The sequence below is a fragment of the Scyliorhinus canicula genome, chromosome 23, assembly GCF_902713615.1.
Source record: "Scyliorhinus canicula chromosome 23, sScyCan1.1, whole genome shotgun sequence".
In the NCBI taxonomy this organism is placed as follows: Eukaryota; Metazoa; Chordata; class Chondrichthyes; order Carcharhiniformes; family Scyliorhinidae; genus Scyliorhinus; species Scyliorhinus canicula.
Window position 1 is genome coordinate 11,682,434 of NC_052168.1, and position 19,399 is coordinate 11,701,832.

The 19,399-nt window shown below is 47.9% G+C and overlaps 1 protein-coding gene across 1 annotated transcript in view; it reads right to left on the reverse strand.

Moving 5' to 3' along the window:
- The window catches only part of gga1 (golgi-associated, gamma adaptin ear containing, ARF binding protein 1), a 53,201-nt gene extending 38,715 nt beyond the window's left edge, over positions 1–14,486 (reverse strand). Inside the window, exon 1 of the mRNA XM_038783498.1 lies at positions 14,421–14,486. Within this exon, the coding sequence (XP_038639426.1) occupies positions 14,421–14,463 (43 nt within the window). The 5' untranslated portion in view covers positions 14,464–14,486. The remainder of the gene's footprint in view (positions 1–14,420) is intronic.
- Positions 14,487–19,399: the final 4,913 nt, after the last annotated feature.

Sequence of the window (19,399 nt, forward strand, 5' to 3'; positions counted from 1 at the left end):
TTCCAAAATGGACCTCACACTTGTCAGGGTTAAACTCCATCTGCCACTTCTCAGCCCAGCTCTGCATTCTATCTATGTCTCTTTGAAGCCGACAACAGCCCTCCTCACTATCCACAACTCCACCAATCTTCGTATCATCTGCAAATTTACTGACCCACCCTTCAACTCCCTCATCCAAGTCGTTAATGAAAATCACAAACAGCAGAGGACCCAGAACTGATCCCTGCGGTACGCCACTGATAACTGGGCTCCAGGCTGAATATTTGCCATCCACCACAACTCTCTGTCTTCTATCGGTTAGCCAGTTTGTTATCCAACTGGCCAAATTTCCCACTATCCCATGCCTCCTTACTTTCTGCATAAGCCTACCATGGGGAACCTTATCAAATGCCTTACTAAAATCCATGTACACTACATCCACTGCTTTACCTTCATCCACATGCTTGGTCACCCAATTGAAATGTCCAATTCACCCAACAAGCACATCTGTGGGAGGAAACCGGAGCACCTGGAGGAAACCCAGGCAGGCATGGAGAGAACGTGCAGACTCCGCACCGACAGTGACCCAAGCCGGGAATCGAACCCTGGTGCTGTGAAGCAGCAGTGCTAACCACTGTGCTATCGTGCCGCCCTACATGTCGATGATGCACGGTGGTGGCTTTTATATTACTTGTGAGCTTTGCAATACTGTAAACCATACTCAATCCCGGTCACTTCCCCACCCAATACAGAATTTAAGTTTCTGTCAACTGTTTGCGACTTAAAAATGTCCAGGGCTGTGGAGAAAAGGCAGGGGTGTGGCACTGTTCCAACTGCTCCGCTAGAGGGCCAGCATCGGTGCGATGGGCCGAATGGCCTCTTTCTGTGTGTCAATGTTTGACCGCCTCTGCAAAGTGAGTGCAAAGTCACATGACAAGGTCAATTAGTTTCCACTGGTTGTGACATGGAAAAATAATCCAACTGCATTTTTGGAAAGGAGACAAAAACAATCAAGATGCCTGCTAAACACACCTAAGCTCCATTTCCTACCCAGCCCAGAACAGCAGCAGTAAAGCTTGGCAGATCTAGCATCAATTTAACACCTAACGTGCCCATATAAAAGTCAGTCCTCAATTTACTATTTACAAATCCAAGCCTCGGACTCCATCTCAATTCTCAGCTCAATTTAAAATAATCATCTGAATTTTCCTTTAACTGGGCCATTTGCAAACCTGCGCGGCTGTACAAGAACGCGTCTCAAAATGCCAAAGAGCCCAGGTCGCTCTCTTTCTTGCTGATTATTGTGACTTTCAAGTTTGGGTATCAGCCTAGTGTGGCTCTGCTCTGCAACACCTCCATGACTCGGTCCAGCATCTCAAGTGGCCAGAACCGGACATAAAGTTCAAGATGTAATCTGCCCCCAATCCATGTATCCATTTGGATTTGCTCAGAAGCCAGTGTTCACTGCCTTTGCGAGGTCTTACGGAGAACTGCAGTCACTCGTGCAACAGGTGGGGGATGTCACACGAAGGACAATTTGTGATCTGCGTTGGAGGGGAGGGTTCATAAAAACTTTTACCATAACATGAACTAGTTCCAAAAGACGGCGGACATTAGCTTGGGTCAGTCAATTGCATGGTTTCTGACAGACGTTTGTGGGTTCAAACCACACCCTGGACTTAAGCACATGATACAGGTTGACAGTCCAGTGCAAAAGACAATGCAATGCTAGAAGCATGCCTTGAGCGGAAATATAAAGGCGAGGCCTTGATTGCCTGTTCGAGTGTACAGTGCCTATCATTTTTCTGAATTAGTTTCTATTTTCCAAAAATAGGCCAGTGCAGAATAAATTAGATCACTGAAAAGAGATCACTGAAAAGAGACACATGCTGCAGAAGCTTTTTGTCTCACATCCATCAGGACAGATGAAAGAATTCCAAATTTCAAACAATAACCGCAATTTATACAACAGGTGGGAAAGCATGCTGATTGCTTAGCAAGTCAATTCTGTTGCCTGAGGTGTTGCCATGTTGAAAACAAAGCAGTAATTACCCAGGTGCTTGGGTAGCCTCTAGTCCCGAGATCCTTTCTCCATGGCAACGCCTCGCCCAATCAGGTCGACCTGTCAGCTGATCAGCACCCTTCTGATTCTGGGGTGACGCAGTGGTTGGCACTGCTGCCTCACAGCACCAGGTACCTGGGTTCGATTCCAATTTCAGGTTACTGTCTTGTGTGAAGTTTGCATGTTCTCCCCATGTCTGCATGGGTTTCCTCCGATGCTCCGGTTTCTTCCTACAGTCCAAAGATGAGCAGGCTAGGTGGACGGCTCATGCTAAATTTCCCCTTTAGTGTCCAAAGGTTGGGTGGGGTTACAGGGACAGGGTGGGGGATTGGGCCTAGGTAGGGTGGTCTTTCAAAGGGTCGGTGCAGACTCGATGGGCCAAATGGCCTCTTCTGCATTGTAGGGATTCTATGACTCTCTCCTGTAGTACAAATGGTTGTGATTGTTTGAAATTTGACATTCTTGCATTTGTCCTCATGGGTACATGGTGAAAAGCTTCTTTTCTGCAATATTCAAGTTCTTTACAACCAAATAACTGAACTCGTAATACTGGTCCCGCGAGGATCCTTAACTATGAGGTCATCAATACACAGCCCCAAATCCAGAGTAACCTGCTCCCTGCTTGGCTCCACAACATCAGAAGTGGGGATGTTTGTTGATGCTTGCAAAATGATCAGCAGCATTCACAATGCCTCAGATAGTGAAACAGTCCATTTCTATATCGACAACATTCAGGCTGATAAATGGCAAGTGGCAGGCATTGACCATCTCCAACAAAAGAGAATCTTCACATTCAATAGCATTACCATTTCTGAATCCTCCACAATCAACATCTTGGCAGGGTTACCATTGACCAGAAACTGAACCGGACCAACCATATAAATACTGTGGCTACAAGAGCAGGTCACAGGCTGGGAATTCTGTGGTGAGTAACACACCTCCTTACTCCCCAAAGCCTGCCCACCATCTACAAGGTACATGCCCCCAAAGCCTGTCCCCAAGGTATAAGTCAGGAGTGTGATGGAATACTCTCCACTTGCCTGGATGAGCGCAGCTCCTACAACACTCGAGGAGCTCCACACCACCCAGGACAAAGCAGCCCCGCTAGATTGACACCCCAACCACCACCTTACAAATTCACACCTCCAGCACTGATGCAGTGGCAAGAGTGTGTACCATCTATAGGACGCACTGCAACAATTCACCAGTGCTCCTTTGACAGCACCTGCAAACACATGACTCCTAACCACCACCTGCAAGGTCCCGTGGAAGCCACACACCATCCTGACTTGGAAATATATTAGTCATTCCTTTACTGTCGCTGGGTCAAAATCCTGGAACTCCCTGCCTAACAGCACTGTGGGTGTACCTACAGCACGTGGACCGCACTAGTTCAGTCAGTTCGCCACCACCTTCCTCTCACAAGGCAGTTACGGATGGGAAATAAATGCTGGTCTAGCCAGTAACACCCACATCCCTGAACAATTTTTTTTATTAAAAACATGTTCATGTCACCCAGTGCAGGGAAACAAGATCAGGTGATTAGTTGCTTAGCGATGTGTACAAAAACATTTATTTTTGCCTTTGCAGCAAGTGAGCTGAACTGTCACACAGGAGCGGTTCAGCTGTGGAGATCCCACAGGGATTCGCAACACAATGAGCTGAATGCTACTGGGTTTACTTTTAAAATCAGGTCTTTTCGAAGGCACGAGTTTCATCAAAGTGAACTGGCGTCCATTCCTTTCATGCACAGTTAGTCACCATAAAAGTAAAAAATTGGGTCTTAAGTTAGCTTATTTGAAAATGTCTCTAAGAAAACACCCGGTTTCCTCCGGGGGCTCCGGTTTCCTCCCACAAGTTCCGAAAGACATGCTGGTTAGGTGAATTGGACATTCTGAATTCTCCCTCCGTGTACCCGAACAGGCGCCGGAGTGTGCCGACTGTGGGATTTTCACAGTAACTTCATTGCAGTGTTAACATAAGCCTACTTGTGACACTAATAAAGATTATTATTAGAATGGTGGTGGTGTGGGGGAGCAAAATTAAACCCTGAGCTTTTGAGGCTTCAACCTGCAGCGAACCAATACTCTATAGTGCCCAGAGAGGGAAATGCGCAATTGAACTCATCGCAACAAGACACTTGGAACTTTTGGCTGTTGGGATTATGAATGGCACAAGCCACACAGTAATACAAAACATCCTGGGATTCAATAAACCTTGATAAGCCACACAAAAAGTAATTTTTCTCTGGGTTATGGTCCATCCTGAACATAGATACGTAGAAGATAGGAGCAGGAAGAGGCCTTTTGGCCCTTCTAGCCTGCTCCGCCATTCATCACGATCATGGCTCATCGGCAAACTCAATAGCCTAATCCTGCTTTCTCCCCATAGCCTTTGATCCCATTGTCCCCAAGTGCTATATCTAGCCGCCTCTTGAAAATATTCAATGTTTTAGCATCCCAGTAACTTCATTGAAGCCTACTCGTGACAATAAGCGATTTTCATTCATTTCATTTCATCAACTACTCCGACTGCTCGTCAACAGCAAGTTAATTGATACGGAGTTGTGGCATTCCTTCCCACAACACTCAGTATCATAGAATTTTATTTATTGTGCAGAAGGAGGCCATTCAGCCCATCGAGTCTGCACCGGCCCTTGGAAAGAGCACCCAACTTAAGCCCACACCGCCACCCTATCCCCGTAACCCGATCTAAGGGGCAATTTATCATGGCCAATCCACCTAACCTGCACATCTTTGGACTGTGGCAGGAAATGTGCACCCGGAGGAAACCCACGCAGACACGGGGAGAACGTGCACACTCTGCACAGACAGCATTTAATCCAATATCGTGCCATTTGTTCACGGAATCGTTTTTACAATTCTGTCTGGCAAAAAAAGCAATTATAAAACATAATTTTTGACACATTATGCAGAAGGTTACTCTTAAAGGTATGTTGTCAGGCAGCTAAACATCCCAACACTGGGGCAATGGTAATTACTCACTCACTACTGCATTAACACCTTGTAACATCCCAATCTGACTGTCAGGATGCATTCATATTATTACTAAACCAACGCTGTGAAGTACATTTGTTTTGCACCGTACACTGCAGCTACAGTGTAAACCAGGCCTGAATCCACAGTCAGGGTCCGACCTGACTGTTTTTGACGATACTCAAGACTTGGCACTCGCGTTTAATGGTGTGAAACAAACCCACTTTTCGACAGTGCTGAATATGCAGCATAAATACACCGTCATCAAACTCTGTAACGATGTACTGCCTCAGGCACATGTTTAGTCATAATCTGCAATTTAGAAAATAATTATTTCTTAACCTTCAACAGCTGCTGGGGGGGGGGGGGGGGGGCGCGCGCGGAAAGAGAGAGAAGAAGAGAGTTTTGGGAGATTTAATTCTACAGGAAGCTTGTTTGACCGACAAAAGGTAGCCTTACCCCATTTGGGTATTTATCTACTTTCGCATTGCTTAGTTTAGATTCCAATTCATGGCCAGGCCTCCAGAATTTACACAACTAAATCCAGAGTTGTCAGCCCCGAAATAAAGCGATCAATCATTCTACTGCTAATTGCTCTTTTGGTTATTTTAACACAGTCAGGATAAAAACAACATGAAAGATTTTCGGAGCTGTACTGCAATAAAGCTCAGCAAAAAAAAAAACAACCTGAAACTGGGCCATCAAATTGAACAAGATATTTTAATTATTGAAGCTAAAACCATTCAGGGGCAAATGGGAGCACTGTACTCAAGAATTGATACTTGTTTTGAAGAAAGACTGCTGACAATAATAACGTGAACCTTGTAATTATTGGAATGCTTTGACACCCAAGCATCAATTAAAAAGGGGTTTTGTTCATCCACCTGTAAAAGATTTGGAAAGAAGTAATTGTACCCTTACGGTACATAGGCCAGATACAAATTGCTAAATTGTACATCTTGTTTCTGTTTCTTCCCTACCAAATCAGTATGGTGAGGGAGTCCATTGAAAATTCTTCAAACTATATTTTAGCACTTCTACGATGCAGCCACAGAACCATCTTCACTTAATTACACTCCCAAAAGGTTGGAAAATCAGGTGATTTTAAACTAGCTGCAATGGGCGGCATGGTGACACAGTGCTTGGCACAGAACTCCAGGGACTGAGGTTCGATTCCCAGCTTGGGTCACTGTCTGTGCGGAGTCTGCACGTTCTCCCAGTGTGTGCGTGGGTTTCCTCCGGGTGCTCCAGTTTCCTCCCACAGCCCAAAGATCTGCAGGTTAGGTGGATTGGCCATGATAAATTGCCCCTCAGTGTCCAAAATTGTTTGGTGGGATTACTGGGTTACAGGGATAGGGTGGAGGTGTGGGCTTAAGTGGGGTGCTCTTTCCAAGGGTCGGTGCAGACCTGATGGGCAGAATGGCCTCCTCCTGCACTGTAAATTCTGTGATTTAGTGATAAGGCACATTGGTATTGTTTGAATTGGTAAATTCAAATGCTCTGGTGTTAAGTCAGATCTTAATGGGGAAAAGGCATATCGGGATCGGACCGCAGTGTTTAACATTTAGGCATTGGCACTTTTTTCTGTGTCTTCAGACCTCAAATTGTAACATCAGTTTATATTCTTCTAGGTTTTCACAATGAATGTCAGTGAATTGTGAGGAGACAGCAGCAGCCCCAAATATCCTGGATGGGAGCGAAACAATTTGTCCTCCATATCACCCTGGAGGCCCTCCCTGAAGCAATTACTAGAGGGGAACAAGCGAGCAGCTTTTATAAAAGCCACTTGGCTAATCGGAGTTTACCATTGAAATAATCACACTTCCGTCTTCCCCAATTTCCCTCGTGAACATAGAACAACATATACTATGGGTGGCATGGTAGCACAGTGGTTAGCATTGTTGCTTCACACCGCCAGGGACCTGGATTCGATTCCCGGCTTGGGTCACTGTCTGTGCGGAATCTGCATGTTCTCCCGTGTCTGCCTGGCTTTCTTCTGGGTGCTCCGAGGTTTCCTCCCACAAGTCCCGAAAAGACGTGCTTGTTAGGCAAATTGGACATTCTGAATTCTCCCTCTGTGTGGCAACTAAGGCTTTTCACAGTAACTTCATTGCAATGTTAATGTTAGCCTACTTGTGACATAAAGACTATTACTATCTTACACTTTACTACAAATGTACCAAGTTAAATTATTTTTTAAAATGACACTTTATAGAGTTAAAGTTAAGTATGTGAGAACTCGGGGCAGGAATAGATCATAGGGTTCCTCAGGTTTGTTCTTCCACTCAGTATACCATGGCTAATCTTCTACACCCTAACTCCATATTCACCCTTGATTCCCTCAGAGACAAGCGACGTCTATCTCAGCCTTATTTATATATTCAACAATGGAGCATCCACGACACTCTGGGGAAGAAAATTCCAAAGATTCTCAACCCTTTGAAAGAAGCAATTTCTCCTCAATCTCAGTTCTAAGTGACTGCCCCCACCCCCAACACCCCACCCGCCCCCGCCACTATCCTGAGACAGCCCTCGTGTTCTAGGTTCCCAGCCAGGGGAAACAACCTCTCAGTCTATCCTGTCAAGTTCTTATCAGAATTTTGTAAGTTTCAGTAATATCACCTCACATCCTTCGAAATTCCGCAGGGGCAGCACGGTGGCGCAGTGGGTTAGCCCCGCTGTCTGACGACGCCGAGGTCCCTGGTTCGATCCAGGTTCTGGGTCACTGTCCGTGTGGAGTTTGCACATTCTCCCCGTGTTTGCATGGGTTCCCCCCCCCCCCAACAACCCAAAGATGTGTAGGGTAGGTGGATTGGCCACGGTAAATTGCCCCTTAATTGGAAACATGAATTGGGTACTCTAAATTTATTTTTTAAATAATAAATTCCGCAGAATATAGGGCCAAAGTTACTCAGCCTCCCTGGGAGCAATCTACTGAATGGTCGCTGCATTGCCTCCTGGGCAATTAAATGCTTTGTAAGATAGCGAGACCAAAATTGAAGACAATACTCCAGCTGTGGTCTCCCCCAGCCCTGAACAAATGTCTCTTCCCCCTCCCCCATTAGCAGAGCTCTGTTATTACGTGTAATGAGCTTTGAACAGGTCGCAGTTGGTAATTCAATTCCACCTCCAGAATGACCCATTTTTCAAGGCAAGACATCGATAAATAGATTCCCATCACTCAAAGCGAGACACAGGATTAGCTGCATCAGAGTAACAATTCTGTTGTCCTCCCTTTAACGTACTGAAACATTCAACATTTAAAACTCTCATGAACAGCGAATTTACAGTAAAACCTGGTTGGGAAAGAGTCGTCGTCCTTGAGGATAACTCACAACTTATAGAACAGATATATCAATATGAAGAAACTGGTAGCCCAATAACACCAGCACTAGAAAAGGCACCTCCGAAACAAGGTCAGAGATTTGCATCTCATCTGTCACTAAAATCCGGCCATGGCAAATGCAGCCGAACGAGTTTAGACATTTTCTAGTCGGGCTCTAGATTTCTGTGCGGTAAAGTCTCAGAGGGAACAAAATACCAATAGCAAAGAAGGTTCACCGGGGGTGTTGCCTGGTCTGGAGGGCGATGGCTATGAGGAGAGGTTGAATGAACTAGGATTGTTTTCACTGGAAAGACGGAGGCTGACGGGAGACCTGATAGTGGCCTTCCAAATTGCCAGCGGCATAGACAGGGTGGATAGCCAGAGGCTTTATCCAAGGATGGAAATGTCAGTTAGAAGGGGACACAGGTTCATGGCAGCACAGTAGCTAGCACTGTTGCTTCACAGCACCAGGGTCCCAGGTTCGATTGCCAGCTTGGGTCACTATCTGTGTGGAGTTTGCATGTTCTCCCCGTGTCTGCGTGGGTTTCCTCCGGGTGCTCCGGTTTCCTCCCAGAAGTCCCGAAAGACGTTTGAAAGGTAGTTTGAATATTCTGAATTCTCCCTCCATGTATCCGAACAGGCGCCATAGTGTGGCGACTGGGGCTTTTCACAGTAACTTAACTGCTGTGTTAATGTAAGCCTACTTGTGACAATAAAGATGATTATTATTATGCAAGATGAGAGGGGGAAAGTTTAAGGGAGATATGCGGGATAGGTTTTTCATGCAGAGTGGTAGGTGCCTGGAACGGGCTGCCAGAGGATGCGCTGGAAGCAGGCACATTAGCAACATTTAAGAGGCATCTGGATGGGTACATGAATAGGGAGGAAAGAGGGATGTGGACCGAGTAAGGGCAGAAGGTTTTTGATTTAGTTAGGGCATCATGATGGGCACAAGCTTGTTCCTGTGCTGTACTTTTCTTTGTTCTAGCAACTCCAGTAAAACTCCTGCAGGATTGCTCATTAGCCTAAACTCTACCACCCGTATGCTAACTCACCCTCACCCTTGCGCTCACCAACATACACATCACCGCCAATTTAAAATTCTCATCTTCGTTTACAAATCGGCCAGTGTCGGGATTGGACTTTTGTGTTCAGGTCCTGGAGAGGAACCGGAACTTTGCAGTTCAAAGGTGAACGTACTCCCAACTCGCTCGAGGTACAATGTTCTATTGGATATTGGGCCAAGTGGCCAAAGGCTTAGTCAAGAGCAGTAGGTTTTAAGAAGCATGTGACAGGGAATTGCGAGATAGCAAAAGAGTAGGCCATTCGGCCCATGGAGCTTCCTCTGGCAATCAGTAAAATCATGGCGGATCGGAGGTGGCCTTAACTCCACGTAACCTTCAACTCCGTTGGCAAACAGAAATTTTTCTACCGCAGCCTTGAATAAATTCAATGACCAGCGTGACAAAGCGTCCTTTATAGAACAGTACAGCACAGAACAGGCCCTTCGGCCCTCGATGTTGTGCCGAGCCATGATCACCCTACTCAAACCCACGTATCCACCCTATACCCGTAACCCAACAACCCCCCCCCCCTAACCTTACTTTTTAGGACACTACGGGCAATTTAGCATGGCCAATCCACCTAACCCGCACATCTTTGGACTGTGGGAGGAAACCGGAGCACCCGGAGGAAACCCACGCACACACGGGGAGGACGTGCAGACTCCGCGCAGACAGTGACCCAGCCGGGAATCGAACCTGTGACCCTGGAGCTGTGAAGCATTTATGCTAACCACCATGCTACCGTGCTTTCTTTTACGGAATTGTCTCATATTTGGGGCCAGTGTCCTAGGTCGAATGATGCCAGAACAAGATTTTTCCTTAAAATCTCCTGCACACGCAGTCCCTGCTCTCCACCCGTTTGTGCTCCAAGCCCTGGCAGCACCACCAACGCCCCTTACCTCTGACAGACCCCCCAGAGCAGAGTGGCCCTTAATGCTCTCCATGAGAGCTGGTCACTCCGCCAACGACACAGCCTCCACTGCTTACCGGGGAAGAGAATTTCAATAACTAACCACCCTCTGAAAGAGGAAAATCCTCCTCATCTCTGTCTTTGAACGCATCTCTAGCATCTTTTTCCTTTCACGGGGATGCGGAAGTCACTGGCTGGGCCCGGCATTTATTGCCCACCCCTAATTGCCCTTGAACAGAGTGGCTTGTTAGGCTGTTTCAGAGGGTACCAAAGTGTCAACCACATTGCTGTGGGTCTAAAGTCACATGTAGGTCGGACCGGGTAACATATGAATTAGAAGGAGTAGACTCCTCGAGCCTGCTCCGCTATTCAATAAGATCATGGCTGATCTGATTGTAACCAATCCCACAGTCCTGCCTAACCCCTGACAGCCTTTCACCCACTTGTTAGCCAAGAATCTTTCCAGCTCTGCCTTAAAACATTCAAAGACTCTGCTTCCACTGTCTTTTGAGGAAAAGAGTTCCAAAGACTCAGGACCCTGAGAATTCTTCTCACCTCTGCAAGGATGGCAGATTTCTGTCCCTAAAGGGCAATAGTGGGCCAGACAGTTATTTGCAACAGTCGATAAGAGTTCTACACCCCCCACGAAGGGAAGCATTCTCTCAGTATCTACCCTGTCCGGCCCCTTCAGAATCTTACATGTTTTAATAAGACCTCTCATTATTCTAAACTCCAATGAGTATGAGCCTTAGAACAGAGGAGGATAAAGGGGTGAAGTAATTGAGGCGTACAAAGTTGAGGGTAGTCAAGGTTAACAGGAAAGAGTCGTTTCCCCCTAGTTGAGGGGGTCACTTACTAGGGGGCATAGATTTACAGTGATTGGAAGGAGGATTAGAGGGGGCGTGAGGAAAAGCTTTCTCGCCCAGAGGCCGGTGGGCGTCCGGAATTCACGGCCTAAGTTGGCCGCTGAGGCTGAAATGGTCAACTCATGGAACGGTCATACGGACTCCAAACACTAACACTGCATCTCTCTCCACAGATGCTGCTGGACCTCCCGAGTGTAGCGAACATTTTCTGACCTTATTACAAGATGCACCTGGATCTGCACCCAAGGTGCTGTAACCCGCAAGGCTACGCAGCAGGATTTGGAAATTGGGATTTAAATGAGCAGCTAGCTTCTTTTCGCACCGCCTTTTCACAATAAATTCATTGAAGCCTACTTGTGACAATAAGCGATGATTATTATTATTCTGTTTTGTGCTGGCACAGGCAGGATGAGCTGAATGGTGCGCCTCCGGGATCAGTGTCGTGTCCGCAATTTACATGGATGATCTGGAGACCAAGTGTAATGAGTCAAAGTTCGCAGGTGACACTAAGATGAGAGGTAGAGCCACGTGTGCAGAGGACACTGAACGTCTGCAGAGGGACATAGATAGTTTAAGTGAGTGGGCAAGGGTCTGGCAGATGGAGTTCAACGTTGGTAAATGTGAGGTCATCCATTTTGGTAGAAATAACAGCAAAATTGACTTTTATTTAAATGGTAAAAAATTGCAGCCTGCTGCTGAGCAGAGGGACCTGGGTGTCCTTGTGCATGAATCGCAAAAAAGTTGGTTTGCAGGTAATTAAGGAGGCAAATCGTATTTTGTCCTTCATTGCTAGAGGAATGTAGTTTAAAAGCAGGGAGGTTGTGTAGCAAGTGTATAGGGTGCTGGTGAGGCCACACCTAGAGTACTGTGTACAGCTTTGTTGTCCTTACTTGAGAAAGGAGGGTGTACAGCGGAGATTCATGGTTGATTCCGGAGTTAAGAGGATTGGCTTATGAGAAGAGGCTAAGTAGACTGGCAATATATTCATTGGAATTTAAAAGAATTGGGGGGGGGGGGGATCATATAGAAACATATAAAATTATGAACGGAATAGATAGGATAGAAGCAGGATAGAAGCTGGGAGGATATTTCCACTGGCGGGTGAAACTAGAACTAGGGGGCATAGCCTCAAAATAAGGGGGAGCAGATTTAGGACTGAGTTGAGCAGGAGCTTCTTCAGCGAAAGGGTCGTGAATCTGTGGAATTCCTTGCCCAGTGAAGCAGTTGAGGCTCCTTCATTAAATGCTTTTAAGGCAAAGGTAGATAGATTTTTGAACAGTAAAGAAATAAAAGTTTAGAGTGAGCGGACAGGTAATAATAATCTTTATTAGTGTCACAAGTAGGGTTACATTAACATTGCAATGAAGTTACTGAGGGAGAATTCAGAATGTCCAATTCACCTAACAAGCACGTCTTTCGGGACTTGTGGGTGGAAACCCAAGAGCACCCGGAGGAAACCCACGCAGGACATGGGAAGAACGTGCAGACACTCCAAAGACAGTGACCCAAGCCAGGAATCGATCCCGGTCCCTGACACTGTGAAGCAACAGTGCTAACCATTGTGCTACTGTGCCACCCTGGAGCCAAGTCCACAAAAAGACCAGCCATGATCCAGCACGATCTTATTGAACGGCGGAGCAGGCTCGAGGGGCCAGATGGCCGACTCCTGCTCCTAGTTCCTATATAGCTTTTCTATGATTTTAATGAGTAGAGGGGATAGGGGGGTTTTACGGTTAGGAGGGTGGGGTGGGGTGAAGTTCAGAGCTCAGGACCTGGAAAGATACCTGTGAATATTTAGTTACCCTGACCAGGAAAGGGGGGGGGGGGGGGGGGGGGGGGAGAGAGAGAGAGAAGGCAATGAGATTTCAGGGGGGTAGGGGAGAAGGATGAGATGAGATCCGGGGGGGGGGGGGGGGGGGGGGGGTTTAGCGGAGGAGGATATGGGATTTGGGAGGTAGAGGAGATGAGATTTAGGGGGTAGAGGAGGAGATGAGATTTGGGGGGGTAGAGGAGGAGATGAGATTTGGGGGGGGGGTAGAGGAGATGAGATTTGGGGGGGGGGGTAGAGGAGATGAGATTTGGGGGGGGTAGAGGAGATGAGATTTGGGGGGGGGGTAGAGGAGGAGATGAGATTTGGGGGGGGGGGTAGAGGAGGAGATGAGATAGAACATAGAACAGTACAGCACAGAACAGGCCCTTCGGCCCTCGATGTTGTTGTGCCGAGCAATGATCACCCTACTCAAACCCACGTATCCACCCTATACCCATAACCCAACAACCCCCCCCCCCCCCCCCCCCCCTCTTAACCTTACTTTTTTTTTAGGACACTAAGGGCAATTTAGCATGGCCAATCCACCTAACCCGCACATCTTTGGACTGGGGGGTAGAGGAGGAGATGAGATTTTGGGGGGGGGGGGGGGGGGGGTAGAGGAGGAGATGAGATTTGGGGGGGGGGTAGAAGAGGAGATGAGATTTGGGGGGTGTAGAAGAGGAGATGAGATTGGGGGGGATAGAGGAAGAGATGAGATTGGGGGGGTAGGGGAGATGAGATTGGGGGCATAGGGGAGAAAGAGATGAGATTGGGGGCATAGGGGATAAAGAGATGAGGGTGGGGGAGGAGAACATAACTAGGAGCAGTAGGCCACCTGGCCCCTCGAGCCTGCTCCGCCATTCAGTGAGGGCGAGAGGGGGTGGGGAGCGAGGGGGAGATGAGGAGAGAGGGGGAGATGAGGTGGGGTGAATTCCAGCCCCATTCAGCCATAAGGACAGGAAGTCCCGCCCACCTGCGCACTGATTGGCCAGGATCGCACGCCCCGTCCAGATTGCAGCCGCCCCATTGGCTTAGGCACCTGTCCATCACTGGTCCTTCCGCATCACCAGATCACGCCCCTTTGCATTTAAACATTCCCCCCCCCCCCCCCCCCCCCCCGGGGGAAAGAAACAACAACACCACCACCCCTACCAAACCCCCGCCCCGCTCCCAAACCCCCGCTCCCGGGACCGGCTCCGAGCTCCAGCGGCCCCGAGTCCCAGCCGCCTTCCAGAACATTCCCAGCAGCCAGATCCTGACTCTGCCTCTCAGCCCCTTGGTAGTCCCGCCGCCCCACCGGGTGTAATCGGTCCGGGTTCCCCGTCCCCCCCCCCCGGTGTAATCGGGCCGGGTATCCCGTCCCCTCCGGGTGTACCGGGGCCCGGGTTTTCCCGCCGCCCTCACTCACTCAGCCGCGACTCCAGACTCTCCTCCTCCGCCGGAGCCGCCATCTTGGATCCAACTTCAACTCTCGCGAGATCCCCTCTCTCTCCTCCCGGGCCGGTGTCGCTCTTAAAGCGGTAAACACTCTCAGGGCGCTCTTAAAGCGGCAATGTCACCAGGGGGTGGGTGTGTGGGGTGGGGTTGCATTTCAGCATCGGTGGACCCCGGAGTAGAAACATTGAGCAAAGAGAAAATCTGCTCGGCATCTTCTCAAGGGCAATAAAAAAAAATGATGGACCAGCCAGTGACCCCCCCAGGGGGAGATTTATTTTACATTAGGGAACTTCAAGCAGCTATTGGATAGGTGCATGGGTTACGGTAGAATGATGGGGTGTAGATTAATTTGTTCTTAATCTCGGACAAAAGTTTGGCACAACAACGTGGGCCAAAGGGCCTGTTCTGTGCTGTATTTTCCTATGTTCTATGTTCTAAACCTTGTGTTGCCAACCCTCCAGGACTGACCTGGAGGCTCCAGGGCTCAAAACTCAAACTCCTGGACGCTGCTAAGTGTGGAATCCTGGAGAAAAATCATAGGGATATTGAGAAGAATGGCTCAGAAGTTTTTCGTTTGAACATTCCTCTTTAGCAGATATATAAATATTGGAAATAGCTGAGGGGGAGGAGGGGTGGGCTGTTTGGCCGACAGTCAAGCCTCATCCAATTGGCGTAGGGAAGCTGTGCGTCATGAGGATTGCCATGTTGGCCCTGGGGTTTTGATGTCTCAGACTTGGCAACATCCCAAAGTGAAAATCTGGGGCTCTACGAGGGTTGTTGAATGCGGGTGTGAGGGTGGGGAGGAGGCCTCAGTTGGTGAGGTGGAGGGGCGACAGAAGGTAGTCCATTACCACAAACAAACAACCCAAGGATTTAAAGGGGCCTTACAGTTGTTGGGTCTCAGTCCAAGCTTCATAGCAGCTCACCACTACGAAACCTCATCTTGGGACTCCACTGGGGTCATTACCCACAGTTTGGGAAGCGCTGACAGAGAGGCACCACACTCTACCTCACCATACCACTGTCATCTTTGACTATTTATTTGTCAAGAGAGATCCAGCTAATTTCAGAGGTGGCTCCTTTAATAAGGACATGGGGAGTCCACGCCGATTAAAAAGAAACAAATTTTTATTTACACAAACGATATGTACACCACCCAGTAGATCCCTATTGGGCTCCTGCTCTCGTCGGTGCCTTACTGCCCGACACATGAATGGGTTAATTGAGATACCCCGTCCCTAGCGGGGGAGCACGTTGTCTACAAGGGGCAGCGGCAAGGAGCATGCCGGGCCAGCATTTCGACCCGGTAAATTCCATGGGGGAATGGTACATCATATCTGGAAGCTTTTCTAGCTGTCCGCCATTTGTGAAAATATTTGGTGCATGCAGCTCTACCCAACAAAATTCGACTGTGGTGGGACTTAGACCTACAACCATTGAATATCTTATTTATCATTAACTGGAAGCCCAAAGTGCGACCCGAAACAGCAATTCCAACGTAAAGTATTTCATATCGAAGGAAGTGTTTGTTTTTCTTTTAAATCCAGTTTTTTTTTTAGCCTATCTTCACACACCTTTTTCCCCTTTGGGGTATAGCAGGGGGAAGGATTCCCGAGCTGGTTACCAGCCCGTGGGACCGTATTGAACACTCCTTCTGTGGCCAGCAAGTCCTGGGGTTGGATTCAAACCGGAGCTTATGGTCCAGTGATAGGGGCACCTCCCTCTGTAACACAAGGTCTCCTTTTACACAGTAAGAAATCTTACAACAGCAGGTTAAAGTCCAACAGGTTTGTTTCGAATCACTAGCTTTCGGAGCGCTGCTCCTTCCTCAGGTTAAGATAGAAAATAGGTGCAGGAGTAGGCCATTCAGCCCCTTCGAGTCTGCACCACCATTCAATGTGATCATGACCGATCATGCAAATTCAGTCTCCCACTCCCGCTTTCTCTCCATACCCCCTTATTAGGAATAAAGACCCTTTATTCCCACTCTCTGCTTCCTGTCTGCCAACCAGTTTTCAATCCACGTCAATACATTACCCCCCAATACCATGAGCTCACTAACCTCTTCTGTGGGGCCTTGTCAAAAGCCTTTGATGCACAGTGACCTCCTATTTACAGGCAGTTGGTACATCTCAAAGTCCACAAATATTAATGATGAGTTTAGATTAAGATTTGTTGTCACGTGTACTGAGTTACAGTGAAATGTATTGTTCGGTGTCCAGTCCAGGCCGATAATTCCACCCATGAAAACATAGACTATACAATAAATACGCAATGGAAAAACATCGGGTGAAGCATGCAGAGTGTATTGCTACTCAATAGAGAAGATGCGATGGAAGGTCAGTTCAGCCCATAAGAGGGTCATTCAGGAGAATGGTAACAGCGGGGAAGAAGCTGTTTGTGAATCTGTTGGTGCGTGTTCTCAAACCTTTGTATCTTCTGTCCATCTGTGTGATGGACTGGGCTGCATTCACGACTCTCTGCAGTTTCTTGCGGTCTTGGGCTGAGCAGTTGCCATACCAGGCTGTGATGCAGCCAGATTTCACTGGTGCATCTGCAAGAATTGGTAAGACTCGTTGTGGACATGCCAAATAACCTGAGCAAGTAGATGCCGACTGTAGTGATAGCATGATTCTGTTGTAATTCACCGACTGACCACTAGGAGTCTCATTAGTATATAAGTGAATGTTAGAGTCATGTGACCTCAGATGGACTGGAGAGCTGGAAGAGAGAGTTTGCTTGTGCATGATCATACTGTTATTCATCTGTTGTTTTGAATATAGTTTACCCACAGTTAATGCTAATAAATCGTTTACAACTTTAGCTATAAGTGTTCTTGTAATATAAATCAGGCCATCCGGCAAGAACATTACAGTGACTTTGATTTAATACTTGGGCTCAATGATTAGTAATCTGTAAAGCTGGTAAAATGCAATAGGTTTGGGGAGTACTTTGTTTCAATGTTTTTCTTTCCCCAGAATAGTCTCCCTCTAATAAAGTCAGGATAAAGTGACTACTGAATGTCCACGCCTCACAGGTTAACCTCTACAATTTTGTCATCTGTTACCTTGTCTGTCTATCTGTGGTCTGAGGCAGTAAGAACCTTTTATTGTCTAAATCTGTATTGATTTCTGATGAGGTGTACACAGTTATCACTAAAGAATCCCTACAGTGCTGAAGAAGGTCTTTCGGCCCATCGAAATCTGCACTGACCCTCTGAAAGAGCACCCTACCTAGGCCCGCTCCCCCAGCCTATAACCATAACCCCACGCTCGGGAGCAATTTGGCACGGCCAATCCACCTAACCTGCACATCTTTAGACTGTGAGAGGAAACCGGAGCACCCGGAGGAAACCCACACAGGCACGGGGAGAAAGTGCAAACTCCAGAAAGACAGTCACCCGAGGCCGGAATCGAACCCGGGTCCCTGGCGCTATGAGGCAGCAGTGCTAACCACTGTGCCACCCAGTGCGAATTGTCGGTTTTAATTTTTACCGGGGGAGGAAGCTGTGCCCCACCGTAGACCAGCGCCACACTGGCTAAAATTAGCTATAATGGCAAACACAGATTGGAACCAGGGCCTGCATAACTTCAGATCCGTTTAACTCAGTGACGTACTTGGTGGTGACTGAGCCAGAGGGCTCAGTACTCACTTTTTCCATGCAGCCCAGCCGATGGTGTGCAACCTTTTGACTCGGTTAACCTAGTCGGACATCTTTGCAACCTCGATTGGGATTATGTGTGTGTATATGTGTACATATATTTGTGAGCATGTATCTAAGTGTAGGACTTTGCATGTATCAGCGATTGTCCTGCTGTGTGGGTATATGGAAGGGTTCGCACTGTGATCAATATATGAAATATATAGAAGGATATATACCTTTCCACAAACATTTGATCCCTCCACCATTGTTGCACAGTAGCAGCCGTGTGTACCATCTACAAGATGCACTGCAGTAACTCACCAAGGTTCCTTCGACAGCACCTTCCAAACCCACGACCGCTACCACCTAGAAGGACAAGAGCAGCAGATACCTGGGGACCCCACCACCTGGAGTTCCCCTCCAAGTCACTCACCATCCTGACTTGGAAACATATCGGCCGTTCCTTCACTGTCGCTGGGGCAAAAGCTTGGAACTCCCTCCCTTACAGCGCAGTGGGTGTACCCACACCTCACGAACTGCAGCGGTTCAAAAAGGCAGCTCGTCACCACCTTCTGAAGGGCAACTAGGGATGGGCAATAAACACTGGGCCTAACCAGCCACGCCCACATCCTGTAAATTGCATTTAAAAAGAGATAATAACAAAAGTTCCCTTTGTCGACCTTGAAAGAGTCCGCACCGAGTTGTAGAGGGAAATAAAGTTTTATTACAATAACTATTGTTCACACAGCATGAAAGATCCCAGCCGGGCCTCTCCTTTCCTGTCGGTACCCAAACCAGCTGACAGAAATTGAGCCATGCATGGTTTAGGATTCCCCGGCCCCCTTTAACCGGGGGGGGGGGGGGGGGGGTCGTATTGGGCGATGCACACGGGGAGTTTAATCATTGCCACTTTGTAACTCCCACGTGGGTTCTGACAGTCCCAATTAAGGCCGGGTGTAACCTCTTTTTGTCTAACTCCGAGGCCTACCTCCTTCCAGAAGAAGAATTTATGTTGACCCGGCGCGCCCTGAGGATGTCACAAATCAATTCAGAATTAGTTAATTGGGGGGGGGGGGGGGTGGCATGTGGCACAGTGGGTTAGCACTGCTGCCTCACGGCGCCAAGGTCCCAGGTTCGATCCCGGCTCTGGGTCACTGTCCGTGTGGAGTTTGCACATTCTCCCCGTGTCTGCGTGGGTTTCGCCCCCACAACCCAAAGATGTGCAGGGTGGGTGGATTGGCCGCGCTAAATTGCCCCTTAATGGGGAAAGAAAAATAATTGGCTACTCTACTAAGTTTATTTTTTAA